At 43.1% G+C, this 14673-nt stretch overlaps 1 protein-coding gene across 1 annotated transcript in view; it reads left to right on the plus strand.

Annotated features, from left to right (window-relative positions):
• The first annotated feature begins 2159 nt into the window (after positions 1 to 2159).
• LOC144722405 (myosin heavy chain, skeletal muscle, adult-like) overlaps positions 2160 to 14673 on the plus strand; it is a 28401-nt gene continuing 15887 nt past the window's right edge. Inside the window, exons 1-18 of the mRNA XM_078600652.1 lie at positions 2160 to 2203; positions 2343 to 2382; positions 3653 to 3857; positions 4287 to 4430; positions 4804 to 4960; positions 5417 to 5444; positions 5832 to 5940; positions 7497 to 7589; positions 7693 to 7756; positions 8777 to 8875; positions 9408 to 9511; positions 10009 to 10147; positions 11086 to 11204; positions 11837 to 11986; positions 12168 to 12338; positions 12969 to 13278; positions 14048 to 14115; positions 14273 to 14360. Coding sequence (XP_078456778.1) covers positions 3663 to 3857; positions 4287 to 4430; positions 4804 to 4960; positions 5417 to 5444; positions 5832 to 5940; positions 7497 to 7589; positions 7693 to 7756; positions 8777 to 8875; positions 9408 to 9511; positions 10009 to 10147; positions 11086 to 11204; positions 11837 to 11986; positions 12168 to 12338; positions 12969 to 13278; positions 14048 to 14115; positions 14273 to 14360 — 2038 coding nt within the window. The 5' untranslated portion in view covers positions 2160 to 2203; positions 2343 to 2382; positions 3653 to 3662. The remainder of the gene's footprint in view (positions 2204 to 2342; positions 2383 to 3652; positions 3858 to 4286; positions 4431 to 4803; positions 4961 to 5416; positions 5445 to 5831; positions 5941 to 7496; positions 7590 to 7692; positions 7757 to 8776; positions 8876 to 9407; positions 9512 to 10008; positions 10148 to 11085; positions 11205 to 11836; positions 11987 to 12167; positions 12339 to 12968; positions 13279 to 14047; positions 14116 to 14272; positions 14361 to 14673) is intronic.

Consider the following 14673-nt stretch of genomic DNA (forward strand, 5'->3'; position numbering starts at 1 on the left):
GGAACAATACCACTGGTGATTATTACCAAGTGAGAATGTGTCTCTTTTTGCGTCGTTTATTTCCGATTGCAGCCATTGGCATCATGCCATGAAACAAGGCGTCCTTTCAGATATATTGTAGGGAAGTGTAATGGCCCACAGAAGTGGATATGACAGCTACCTCTGAGATCCCTTGAAGTGACGTGTGTCCCACAGAGTAAGTGGGCACTACTTTACACCTGCACTCAGACAGACCGAGAGCAAATGTTTGTCGCATGACAGTCAAATTGACATTTTAAATCCTAATTTAGTATTTGGCCAAGTTAAGTACACAACCAAATCTGCCGTCATGAAGGGTGTTCTTTAATTGGTGACCAGGTTGAGACCATTCACCCACTACGCACGCTGCTTGGATTCAAACCTCCGATCTCAGCAGTGCCACCGAGCGCTCTGAAACCATGACCACGGCCACCTCAGATGTTTATTTCATTTGAATATTTTTTACGGTGTTCGTTAAAAATGTGAATGATTGACGAGTGGGGTGAAGTGGTGGACCCAGCACCTTCTCAACCCATCGACCTGAGTTTTATTCTCAGCCACAGTGAGCAATGGTGAGAGACAAGCGATATCTGAACCGGTCCTGGAATCCCCCTAACCTGGTCAAACAACCCCTGCGTTCAAACACGGCGTGGGGAAAGACCTCCTCCATCCAACAGTGCGTTTGCAAAGGCCCGTGCTCTATAATTGTTAATTCAAAAGCGTGGCCTTAAGTGTCCCGGTATATAGGAGTGAATTATGCTCTACCCTATTTTTAAAGCCTGCATATAAGGCGTGCAAGTGCCAGTGGTAAAAGGAGTGGGCAAGGGAACGGTGGTTGGGACGGGCTAAGGATCGAAACGTAACCCCTTAGAATAAATGAACATGTATACGTGCCCCTTCAATATGCCAGAGTCAGCACAGACGTGAAATGAAGGCTTCTCTTTACTTTTTTCTCAGCACCTGGATTTACACACTCGCATTTTTGGGAACTCGCAAACTCTTGCCCTACATTTGTTTCTGAGAATCCGTTTTCCGCACGTTTGATTGTCAAACGCATGGCTTGTGTCGTTTTAGAGCGTTCGGTCTGTTAATGCCTCAATAAAACACAGATTATAAGTTGCCGGGTTCCCATTTTTGTTTAAACCCGCGGTATAAGTTTGCGGAGCGAATGTGCACATGAATGATCTGGGTTTTTCTATACATACCGCTGCGAGGACTGCTCTCAAATTCCCGTTGCTTTTCTTGAGGGCAGTAAGAGTCATGGTGGTCCTCGTATGTACATAACATGTGTTCGAGGCTCAAATGAGGTCAACATCGCACATGCACGTACACGCGTGGCGCGTTTCTTAAGATGCGACAAGCTAACAGCTGCAAGAACTAATTACCGTTGCAATGCATCAGGCGTTTGTTTTGAAGACGGTGTTTAGCTGAATGCACAATGTCTTCTTGAACGCTGCCATTATAATTATTTCGGACTTTCCACGTTTGCCGTTGTTTGGTTGTTGTTGTTATTATTTTTGTTTGTTTGTAACGAACGTTGCTTCTTGTGTATCTACGTAAATGCACTGGTAAGTGAGCACAATAAAACAATAACGATGGAAAAAAATTAATATATCTTTACTGTTGTCAAGTAATTTTCGTTTGCTTTTTATTGTGAATGTCGCTTTGATTGGGATGACCGGCGTCAATAGGTAGTCGCACTAGGTACCAATTGCATATGTCTTATATTCGTATGATATGGTGCATGTGAAAATGTAAATGTTAGTGCCACCCCTAGCAATTGTTGGTTAAAGAAAACCACTGGCCGGGTAGTCCATATGTACAACACCTGTTTCCAAAACGTCCAAAAAGTCTGCACGCCAAAAAACTGTTTGAATACGCTGCGCCTCTGAATGTTTTATTTAATGTTGAAAGAAATAGAAGCTGAACAGCTATAAAATATACTCGGACTCATGACCGGCGGCCCGCGTCTATGGGCGTGCGGTGCTAGGGGATATTTTTAGAAAGCGCTGAGTTGTCGCATTTTTTTTTTTACCAGTGCAGGAATTGATGACCCCAGCCTTTTTTTAACACAATATCTCAGTAGAAAGTAATTCCGTTGGCCCAGCCTACAGCATCTCACAAAGTATATATAAGCCTCTCCTCACGAGCAAACGTCCGAGATCCTTGGTAGCTTCTTGCAAAGGTGAGTTCCGTCTTTTGCAAAGCCAATAAGTGTCGATAATCCACCACGCCCACGGAATGTGGTGATTTTATTGAAAAATATTACGTTTAAAATAAAATACTGTATTAACGATTAATATTGTTTTTCTTTTTCCCCCAAGGGTTTTCAGTATTTGCTGTGATATAGAGAAGCCCTTCAACGTACGTATATGTAAAATAGCAAACACTTTGCACTCACACTTTGCTTTTATTTTTAAAAGCTTAAGGCATCAACATTGCCTGCTTATTCCGTATGAATGGTATTGCGGTGACAATAGCCACAAGTGCCTCTTGGCACTTTGCTTCTGCTTCATGTAAGTTCTTGCAGGGTCTGTGCTGGGGACCCTGCAGATGCTTCCGTGGTTGCATGTACAATGCAATTTGGATTTGCATCGCTTCTGAGTGCAACTACATCTCAACATGCTGTACAAAACCTTGGGAAAGGAGGCATATCCATGTGATTTATTTATACGAAGAGTCAATCAGAGGTTAGGGCAGGCAGTAGGTAATTTTGCATGAGATTTCCCCAGTTAAGAGTCATGTTTTTAGGCTTGTATATAGTCTCTAGAATTTGTATTCATGTGAACTATGGGCGAGCTTTGAAGACTATTGTACCAGCCAATGGTTTGCAGGGATTAAAGAATACGTGCTCATAGTTATAGGGGAATTTAATTAAAACGCATGAAAACCTTTTGATAACATTAGAATGCAATTGCCATCAACAAGCTCACTAATGATATCAGGCAACACCAAACAATCAGCATGATTGTGGAGAACACAAAAAAATCAATAAATCATCACACAATACGTCTCGACTGGCTTCTGGAAGTTCATCAGCCTGTATTATTAACCGAAGCTTCTGGAACAATGTCGTCCTGGAAGGCCATGTGGTCAATGGGTTGTGTCAAAAAAATACTTTAAAATGTTTACCTGAAGAGAGGGATATCGAAAGGAGACGTACTGTGTGCACATTTATTTTGTTAATAATTTCAAAATTTTATCCATATTATCTATCTCACTTTCATGAAAGGGGCAATGAAAGATGACTGACTTTGCCCTATTGTTGAGCATGACTGGTAAATGATATTCAGATTGTTAATGTTTCGGGCTTTGCTCTCCAACACACCGGTGCGCTCTACTTGTAACAAATTGGGGGCGTTCCGTTTACGTGACAAAGCTTACTAATTAGCTGTGTCGGGTGGTGGTGGCTTTAACGACACATTTATATATTTACGCGATCTAAACCCCCCTCCACCCTACCTATATTACGGAGCTCTCCGTGTATGTTGTCGGGTCGTACCACGCGCGCTGTTTTTTGGCAAAATGTCTGACAACAATTTTTTTTATACGGAGCGGTGATATGTAAAAACAAAAACAAACGGTCATTTATTCATTTTGTTTCTCTCACCGCAATCCCCCCAAACACCTAAAGACCAGGCAAGATGGGAGACCTGCACGAGTTCGGGAAGGCCGCTCCCTTCCTGCGCAAGTCGGAGAAGGAGCGTCTGGAGGCCCAGACTCGCCCCTTCGACATGAAGAAGGAGTGCTACGTGGACGACCCGAAGGTCGAGTTCGTGAAGGCCACCATCAAGAGCAGCGAGGGTGGCAAAGTCACCGTCGACACTGAGACTGGCCAGGTATGCATTACGAAATGTGTTCCAAAGTTTTCAATGGCCATTATTTCGAGAATACCATTATATATACACATTTAATTTTATTTTTATGTTACAATGTATAAACAAATTCTTTGGGTCATTCGGTAAAGTCACGTAGATAGGTTCAAAGAAAATAACATAAACTACGATATTTCGATCGCAACACAAGCGTTCCTGATGACGACCGCGTGTGTTGCGATCGAAACGTCGTAGTTTTTTTTGTTATTTTCTTTGAACCTATCTACGTGACTTTACCGAAAGACCCAAAGAATATGAATTCCTGCAGTCACGAAAGCTTTAAGTCAATGTATAAACAAATCAATGTAACGACCGTCCTGGATTAATTCGGATCAATTACCTCAACAGTGTGACGTAAAATGTGTCTGACATGAGTTATTCTCTCCCCCGCAGACTGTGACAGTCAAGGACACCCAAGTCCACCAGATGAATCCTCCCAAGTTCGACAAAATAGAGGACATGGCCATGTTGACCTTCTTGAACGAACCGTCTGTGCTGTTTAACCTGAAGGAAAGATACGCAGCCTGGATGATTTACGTAAGGAACGGCACTCCGAGTTTCATGCACAGTATTGTGTTGCTGCTTGTAGTATGGGTTGCCCCCTGTCCTGGTGTTCCTAGGATTGTCCTATTTTTGACAGTATCCATCCTGGGAAATTTGCGACTCTTTAAACATTGTCAGCCATCCTGGGAAATCTGTGAAATCTGCGAATCTTTAAATATTGGCGTCGAGTTCTCCCCTCGACTGCTCTTGTGAGATATTCTGCTTCTTCTCACGATATGTCCGGGGGGTTGTAGCTTAGAGGTGGCGGACCCTACTTTGTTGAAATTGCTTGGGATGACCCAGTTCTGGGGCAACGACGCCGTGTGGGTGAGCGCCGTGTAACGTTGAGCGTCGTGCTGCTTTGTAGACCTACTCCGGCCTCTTCTGCGTCACCATCAACCCATACAAATGGCTGCCGGTGTACGACCCAATCGTTGTGGCTGGATACAGAGGGAAGAAGCGTCAGGAGGCACCTCCTCACATCTTCTCCATCTCTGATAACGCTTATCAGTTCATGCTGACTGGTACGTTGCGAACACACGCTTTGTCTCACTGTGGTGGCACGCGCAAGCGCTTATGGGCGGTCAAGTGAAACTGCCCAACTATTACTGCTACATAATTTAGACAATTGATGTAATTTAAAGGTGACGCTGATCATATATATCCACCTGTAAAATTATTGGAGATGGAACGGAATCATTCGCAAGGGACCATCGTCTCAAGAAGAGAGATCATTTTGGGAAAGTGATGGCTCCATGCCTTACGGAGGATAATAAGATGTGATGTAATACGCGTATATTGAGATTTGAGGGAGATACGGAAGCTTTTAAACGAAGTTGTGTTCTCAATAATGCATCCTTATTTTAGTGGGCTATCTATAAACCAATCACCCTGCATATAGAGCGCGATTAGTATTGTATTTCAATGTTTTAGTTTATAAGGCTGTGCATTACATATTCTGTAATTTATATCCCTTACAGATAGAGAAAATCAGTCTATCCTCATCACGTAAGTCATTTAACATTTTTTTACACGAACAATTCCTATAAAAAGTGATAAAAACTCGGCACGTTCATTAGTGACTATGCCTGAAAATGATGTTTTTCTACAGATAAATAACAGCCACCATCCCTGGGAAATGGGTCCTTCTTCGTAGCGCATGATGGGCCGTGCGTTGTTTAGTTTTGCTGTTTGTCCATCGTGCACCATTGCCAATGGCAGTCACCAAATAATTTGGTTACATTCCATCAACAAGTAGCACTGCGCCCAGCGCATCCTGGGGGTGATATGACACCGGGTGCCGTCTGTAGGAGAAACATGTAATTTCGCCCGGGCACTATGAATGCAGCTACCGATCCACAGTGACCGTTTTTTTTTGGTATTTTCCGTATCTAGCGGAGAATCCGGTGCTGGTAAGACTGTCAACACGAAGAGAGTCATCCAGTACTTCGCAACAATTGCGGCCCTGGGCGACGCCACCAAGAAGAAGGAGGAAAGCAAAAAGGTAGGTTTTTTTCCCAACGTTTTAATAGTAAAAAATGCGACGTTTTAATTCCTTTACACCATTGGAACCTCATTTGCCAGTAAAAAAAAATATGATAATTGGTTTTTTATCCTTTTATCTGGCAACACAACTGACACCTTTTTTTTTTAATAAGGAGTCATGTTTGCATAGACGCCTTTTGGCGTCATCTGGTCCAACACCATGTGGGACTAGGCTCTAAGGAAAGCTGTCTCGGGTGTGGACCAATCAACTTCAAGGACAGTGCATACAGTATCAGAGTTATGTTTTTTGTTTGCATTATGACTGCAGGTATTGTGGTCTATGCAAACATGACTCCTTGTAAAAAAGGTGTCAGTTGTGTTGCCAGATAAAAGGGTAAAAAACCAATTATCACGTTTCAATTCCTGTTACAACGTTGTTAGTCTCCACGACGGGCTTAAGCGACGGCAGTTACTGTCACTGACGCGTACTCGTTCGTGGACACTGGATACGTACATGCACGTGGAGGCTGGCTCAGGGCTGATGATGGGACGCATTGAGCACGTACGTTACCAGCCAGAGATGCATAAACTTGCCAACATTTATATTACAATGATAATACTTTAATTCTACATCGCGCCATTCATGCCGACAGCATGTGCACACGTGAACAATAATGCATCGTGGAGGTCAGTTGAGATAGCGAGAACACGTTCTAGTTTGTATCAGAATAATATATGATTACCACCCACTTTTTTTGTACGATCAGGGTGCAATGTGTGGGTGAGAAGGCTTACCTCTTAACTTGGTCAACGACTCAATGTGGGCTTCCTATGGGTGTTACTGTGGGTATTTCCCCTTGCAAGTCACTTGAAACTCATCAGATCACGTGATGAGCTGCAGTGGTGGTGCTGGTCCATTACGGGCCCAAAAAGGAAATATATTTGTTTGCGATTTCCCCAATTCAATTGTATAAACTCCTAAGCGAAATTACAGAAGAGACACGGACAAGATAAAGATGTGTCGCGAAATAAAAGAAATGCAGACAAAGACAGAGATGTAACGAGATGAAAGCGATGTAGACCAGATATAGATCAGTTTAGATGAATTCGCTTTCATGTTAATTAGATGTTTTAATTTTTTAAAAATAAGGATCTGAATTCTGGCTGATGCTCGATACACCGCTATTCTTTCACGATACCCAGGCCCCCTGCACCTGCATCAGGCCCGAAGATGTTGCTTACTTTGCTTATTCATAATCAACGTTTTTGGGTTTAGATCGCGTTATTTATAAATGTGTCGTAACCCTCCACCACCCGACACGGCCAATCAGTAAAAAAGTGTCACTAATTTGTCTTTTGTCAACGTGACACTTTTTTACTGATTGGCCGTGTCGGGTGGTGGAGGGTTACGACACATTTATAAATAACGCGATCTAAACCCAAAAACGTTGATTATGAATAATATTGGTCGCGAAAGCCAACGTGTTAAACTACTTTGCTTATTGTTAACACCGACGGTGATCTCTTTTTTCCCCCCAAAGTCAATCGTGCTCATGGTTTGGTTTCACTCAACAGGGTACCCTTGAGGATCAAATCGTCGAGGCCAACCCTTTGATGGAAGCTTTTGGTAACGCCAAGACCGTGAGAAATGACAACTCGTCGCGTTTTGTAAGTGAGACAACTCGCGCAGGCTTTGATTTGTTTTTCTTTTTACACGCAAACGCCACGAGTGCGAGTATCATGTCACTAAACCGACGTTGTCCCCTCACAGGGCAAGTTCATCAGAATCCACTTCGGTGCCACGGGAAAACTATCATCCGCAGATATTGAAACTTGTAAGTTAGAAAGCATGCACGCATACACAAATATATTCTATTATTTGTCAATTGAATGGGGTCGTCATTTCATTTAGTTGGAGTGATGTGCTTATATGTAAAGCATAGCCTTTATATTCAGGGGATATTAAAAATAGATATTTTTAAAATGTGGGGTTTATTATTTGATTACCTTCTCAAGACTCAAATAAATGAAAAAGGAACTTTAAAATGTGTCAAGCCTGTTGCATGCATTGGTAGGGTAATTGCAATATTTTTTTTTAAATTTCTAAATGCCAGCCATTCTGGGCACGGTTTGCTTGATTTTTATGAATAATTTGCTCCAAATAATCATTAAATAGTTCATTGCATATTAATAACAAGTGATGGCTGTGCTGCAATACTTAATAGTATCTCTAATTTGAAGGTATTATTGTAAACAGATAAGCTAGGTAGTCTTGGCTGCATACTCACTTACCATGGGCACATCACAATATTCTATTGCTTGAATAGGCCTTTGTGTGTCCGTGTCTTAGTCAAATAAATCTTTAGTTGGAGAAAAACATGCATTATTGTATATTTGGTAAATATGCTTAATGTGCAAATATAATAAGAAAACAGTTTAGTCTGTGTGTCCAATAACATATATATTAAATATGTGGACAAAAGTCTAATTGGCAACCGTTTAAACATTAAAATATAGGTTTTTTTTAACAAAAAATATTCTTTAATCGATAGGTCACATGCGGTGGGATAAAGTGTGGGTACTCTCACCTCTGCCAAGATGTCTTGCTGTGTGGAAGAGTAGGCCAATACCTTCTAGAGGGGCCCTCTAGTGGAAGCGTTATTCCCATAAGTGGTGTAAGCAGGACATTGCAGGGCTGCACCTTTACCTTTTCCTAAAAAGAAAACAACAACAACAATGCATTTGAGCCTACATTGTTGTGTAAAACATACTTTAAAGCGGATTCAGTAAACGTAAGACATAACACAAATCTTCATCAATGTGATTTTATTAATTTTAATGACACTGATTTTCAGATCTCCTGGAGAAATCTCGAGTAACATTCCAGCTTCCAACGGAAAGGAACTACCACATTTTCTATCAAATTGAATCTCAAAAGAAGCCAGAACTGCTGGGTAAGTTTTCACGAGAGGTTTGCTTTTTATTAGATTTTCATGGGTAAAAGAAAAGGCGTACTCATCTTTTGAAGTTTCAGTTTTTTGTCAAGACACACTCTTACGGTATCACTCACCTTCATAGGTTTTTCTTTTTAAATCCTTTATATTAAGTTTACTTGCTTGCTTGCGCGCTTACGACCGTGCAAATCTTTCGGTCGTTTTTTAACCCACTTCCCGTGATCCAATCGAGCTGACATTTTGCACACAGACTCGTTGTGCGTGACAATTAATTTTCCACTTTTAGGGAAATTTTTTTAGGGAAATTTTTTTTTCATATTTAATTTAAAATACCAATGTGATCAAAATGAAACTCTTACTCAAGAAAAACAGAAATGAATAATAAAATAAAACCGATGCCACGCATATAAAGGATTTATAGTGAAAAACTTTGTTTTTACGGGTTAATTTTTGCATTTGAAGCATGGATCGCAAGTTTGTTTTGCCTATCTTACAACTGAATTTTCTCTCCATTTTATATCGTTCCTCACAGAAATGCTGCTCATTACCAACAACCCATACGACTATGTCTTCATCAGCCAGGGTGAAATCACCGTGCCGTCCCTCGATGATGGAGACGAATTAATGGCCACGGATGTGAGTCTTGTCACGTAAATCATCAATTCACGTTGATTACATTTTTCATCTGGCCACAGTGGAGCTAGGCCTTGACTTTTGGGTATGGCCGGAGGAGCTCATTGGCGTACTGCATTGCCAACCCCATGTACAACTTCTCCCACGATATCGCCTGCATTGCAACGTTCATTCTCAATGGTTATGGACGATAACGTTGCTGCACTTTGTTGATTTCATTTGTTCAGCGTTTATTGGTGTAACGACAAAAATGAAAGCTTAACTAAATTTACACTGCTTTGTCATTACTCACTCTCAGCACAGATTTGCCCTGGATGTTTGATCTCTATATAGCAAAACATATAGTTGGTTTTCAGGATATCGTGGACCTTAATTATTATTGTTTTATTTCCATTGGTCCTAATATATATGCACACACACATGCAGAGTACAGGCAGCGGTGTTGCGTTACATTTTAACATCCTAATTATATCCTTGTTTTTCTTTTCTTCCACGTACAGAGCGCCATCGACATCCTGGGCTTCACCAACGATGAGAAATTGAGCATCTACAAAGTGACCGGTGCCCTCATGCACTACGGCAACATGAAGTTCAAGCAGAAACAGCGGGAGGAGCAGGCGGAGCCCGACGGCAATGAGGGTACAGCGAACTTCCAAGTGCAGAAATGAGAATTTCCATTTCTCCCCCAATTACCACCGGCTTTGTCTTCCTGTCCCCTAATTGTATATAATTTGGATACCTGATGCACGAATGGAGAATTAAAAACTCTCCAGTAGTAGCGTGCGACTGTGGTCATCCACAGCGGAGACCGTGTAACGTAGAACGACGCAATGTCCGATCCACAAATACGATGGAGACACGGCAGCGATGATTCACTACTCCGCTACTGCTCCTGATGCGGTTATCTGGGCTTGACCACCTGATTGTGAACTTGTAGTCGTTTGCTCTGCATCTACATCAGCAGCCGTACGAAAGAAGTAAGAATAAAATAGAATTTGCACGGCACGGTGGCACAGTAGGCAACACTCGTGCCTCACAGCAAGGCATACCTGGGTTCGATTCCCTGCTACCTTTCTGTGTGGAGTTTGTATGTTCTCTCTCGCCCACTGCTGAATGGGATTCGTCCAGGTTCTCCGCTTTCCTCCCATAGCTAAAAAAAATACACACACAATATAGCTGATATTAGCCCAAAATATCCCAATGCTAAAATAATCGCTTAATGTGGATCGCGCGTATCAACATCGCCCCCCTACTGTGAAAACTTGGCAGGAAACTTCAGAAAAAGAGTCTTGAGACTCAGTGAGGCTTTCCCGGGTAAACAAGCGAAGTAATACTCATCTGTACAGCATTATTACTTTAGTTATTTCTCCCCTATTTACGAAATCATTTTGGATATATATATTACAAAGCATCCCTCATATATGTCATAATCCTGCAAATAATCACGTGAAGCTCAGCACTTGGTTGTGGAATATTAAGGTAGGCTTACATTTAGCCATTGTATGAACACAAATCAACAATTTTCTTTTTTTAACACAAAGGTATTGCTCCACGTGTTGTTGTTGTTGTTGTTTCAGATGCTGACAAAGCGGCCTATCTCATGGGCCTCAACTCCGCAGATCTCCTCAAAGGTCTCTGCTACCCCAGAGTCAAAGTCGGCAACGAATACGTGACCAAAGGTCAAACTGTCCAGCAGGTACTGTGTGATCTTCTCTGCCGTCCTATTCCGGACAGTGGTGGCTAAACATATCGGTGGGGGGGGGGGGGCACAAAAAGCCTCTTGGGGATGAGGGGAAATGGCGCGTGGAGAGGGAGGGTGTGTGAAGGTTATCATCTTAATCGTTACGAGCAGATAAGTATTGTTAGGGTTTCTTACTTGGATCACTCGTGGGGCATAGCCTCACCAGCCCCTGAGTACGAAGCGTCACTGATTATGGACTTGATTATGAATTAAGCTATTTTTTGCGGTGTATCAGTTTGATCTTCTACTTGATGCAGTTGCATTATTAGTATTGTTATTGACTGGTTTGGTACTGCACACTTGTAATCCACCGCTTTGGAGGCAGGGTTGATAGATGCACAGAGGTTATCTGAAGTTTCTATCCACGCAGATACAGGGTTTATAGATGCACAGAGGTTATCTGAAGTGTATACACTTTGTAAAAAAAAGTTGTTTTAGCTACTTCAAATGTGTGGCGCTAAAACATAAATTGCCAAATGTCATCGTGAGACACGTTGAATATTTGACGGACGGGACAAGAAAGTCGACGATAAAACAAATTGAAGACAATTTTGCTCGTTAACGGAAAACTTTCTTATTCTGTGTAGGTGCACAACTCAGTGGGTGCCCTGGCAAGATCCGTGTTTGAGAAGATGTTCCTCTGGATGGTCATCCGCATCAACGAGACCCTTGCCACCAAATTAGCGAGGCAACACTTCATCGGTGTGCTGGACATTGCTGGCTTCGAGATTTTCGACGTGAGTGCGGTCTGCATTGTTCACCCTGCACGTTTAGTGTGACGTTTATATCCGCGCATCTGGTGAAATATCGAATTAAAATCACTCTCTCGAGCGCTTAGCATAATTGGATAACAAAAACTACAATAGAAGATAAACCACATTGCTCTGCGTGCCAAACGCCTCTCTGTCCTCTCCACAGTTCAACACCTTCGAGCAGCTGTGCATCAACTTCACCAACGAGAAGCTGCAGCAGTTCTTCAACCACCACATGTTCGTGCTGGAGCAAGAGGAGTACAAGAAGGAGGGCATCGACTGGGTCTTCATCGACTTCGGCATGGACCTGCAGGCCTGCATCGACCTCATCGAGAAGGTTCGAGCCTTGAATGCCGTGGCGTTTTAGTGTTTTGCAACGGCCAGTGCTGCGCTGTTATTCAAAAGAGAGACGCTTCGTATGTTATAGCCACGGTTGGCGAACAAGAGTTATCCACGGTCATGCCGGAGGTATCATGTGCGTTCTGGCACACTGGGATGATGCCGTTTTATAACGGTGAACACACTGGACCTGGCAACGCAGAGATGTGCCAGCTCGATTTGAACTTCTGGCAAGGCAGTTGATACAACGGGCACATTTTTTTTTGTTTACATCGTCCTGCCACTGTCCACCCAGCAGTATAAATGTGTACAACCACACTTAGTTCGGCAGGCCGATGTGGTGGGGGTGAAGCGTGGATGCTCCCACCCCTTCCAAGATGTCGATGTGGCCATTGTGGAAGCATTGGATAAAATATCCCAGAGATAAGTTTTCTAGAGCTCCTCCAGTGGAGCCATTTCTGACAGCAGTCACGTGAGCAATTGCAGCGATGCACCTTTACCGTTTACGTTGCGTTAACCCATCGCAGACCTCTGGTCTCTGTTTGCCGATCCTCTTAATTTTCAAGCCCACTGCGTGACAACGCCTGTACATGTGACGATACTTAAAATGCTCGTCGTATTGTTTCAGCCCATGGGCATCATGTCCATCCTCGAGGAGCAGTGCATGTTCCCCAAAGCCAACGATCAGACCTTCAAGGAGAAGCTGTACGACCAGCATCTCGGCAAGAACCAATTCTTCCAGAAGCCCAAGCCGTCGAAGGGAAAGCACGAGGCTCACTTCTCCCTCGGCCACTACGCCGGCAACGTGGACTACAACATCGGTGGCTGGCTGGAGAAGAACAAGGATCCACTGAACGACTCTGTGGTCCAGCTCTACCAGAAGTCAGCGCTGAAGATGCTGGCAGCTGTTTACGCTACCTATGCTAGTGTTGATAGCGGTAAGGATTTCCCATACGAAGTAGATAAATTAATGTCTTAGAGGTTCTAAACATTTCTGTAGGTGTATTTTTTGTAATGCCTAATTGTAAGACATTGTCCACTGCCCGAAATCTTAAAGAGCCACTTTACAACATCATTAACAAAAAAAATCTCATGCTTTAATTCGAAGCCCCTATTTTTGTCAATCCACTGCTGGACGACGGCCTCCTCACCCCCTCGCAGGTCTTGCGGTTTATTTGACCATACTTCACCGCGCTGGTCAGTGCTGGTTGGTGAAGGCATGGAGCGCAGATGCTGGGGGCTTCTGAACTGAAGAGCACCAGCGGGTTTTGCTGCAGTGCCTACTGACGACGATGTAGCCTTGCAGCAGCCTGCAATGGCAGCTTTGTGCAGGGTGGTCACCCATCCAAGCACTAGTCCAGACTTAAATCTGCTTAGCTTTCAAGGTCTGATGAGGTATAAGGTATATTTTCGGTGATTTGGTTACAAGCTTGCTTTGATTCGGAATGCTTTTGGAAGTGGTGATAAGCTTATATTTCCGGCCCGTGGAATTAGTTGAAAAAATTTCATTTTCGCAGCGTGCTTCCTAAAAACGTACATTAGATTTGTTACGACCCTTCACGGCGAACACGCAAAACGCATTTCTTTCATACGGAATCACATCGAGCTTGATCTCTGGACAAACGCGTGCTTCTTTTTTGGAGCACGTTTAGCTCAACGCGTTCCCCACCCCCCCCCCCGTTCTGTTTCCGTGGCTCGTTTGTGTAGACACCGGCAGCAAGGGAGGCAAGAAAAAGAAGGGTTCCTCCTTCCAGACCGTGTCTGCCCTGCACAGGGTAATAAAGCGTCACGGGAACACGTGACACTTCACGTTGGCTTCACGTCAGCAATTACAAAAAAACTGCGCTGAGCATTGCCGCCGACTGGACGCTGCATTCGTCCTGCCGGGAGAAATATTGAACTTGCATCCGTTGCATTATTTGTCGTTCGCAGGAGAATCTGAACAAGCTGATGACCAACCTGAAGACAACTCACCCCCACTTCGTGCGTTGCATCATCCCCAATGAGACCAAGACTCCCGGTTTGTTTTGCAATGCCCACGCTGACAACTCTTACGCGCAGCAATGCCTAAAATAGCATTTTTGAATCGGTACAAGCAACAAAGGAAAACTCAATATTTCAATAACCCATGCAGCATTTTTATTTGAGGTATTCTGATGTTGTCATTTATATTAGAAAAAACCCGGATATTATTGACCAAATGTTGGGTTTCTCCCTTCGCTTTCACTGTACAGGGGTTACTCTTTGGTTCTTTCGGTAAAGTCACTTATAAAGATAAAATAATAAATTAAATAATAGCATACGACGTTTCGATTGCAACACAAGCAATCATC

Source organism: Lampetra planeri, chromosome 1 (genome assembly GCF_965212315.1).
Source record: "Lampetra planeri chromosome 1, kcLamPlan1.2.h2, whole genome shotgun sequence".
NCBI classification, from domain to species: domain Eukaryota; kingdom Metazoa; phylum Chordata; class Hyperoartia; order Petromyzontiformes; family Petromyzontidae; genus Lampetra; species Lampetra planeri.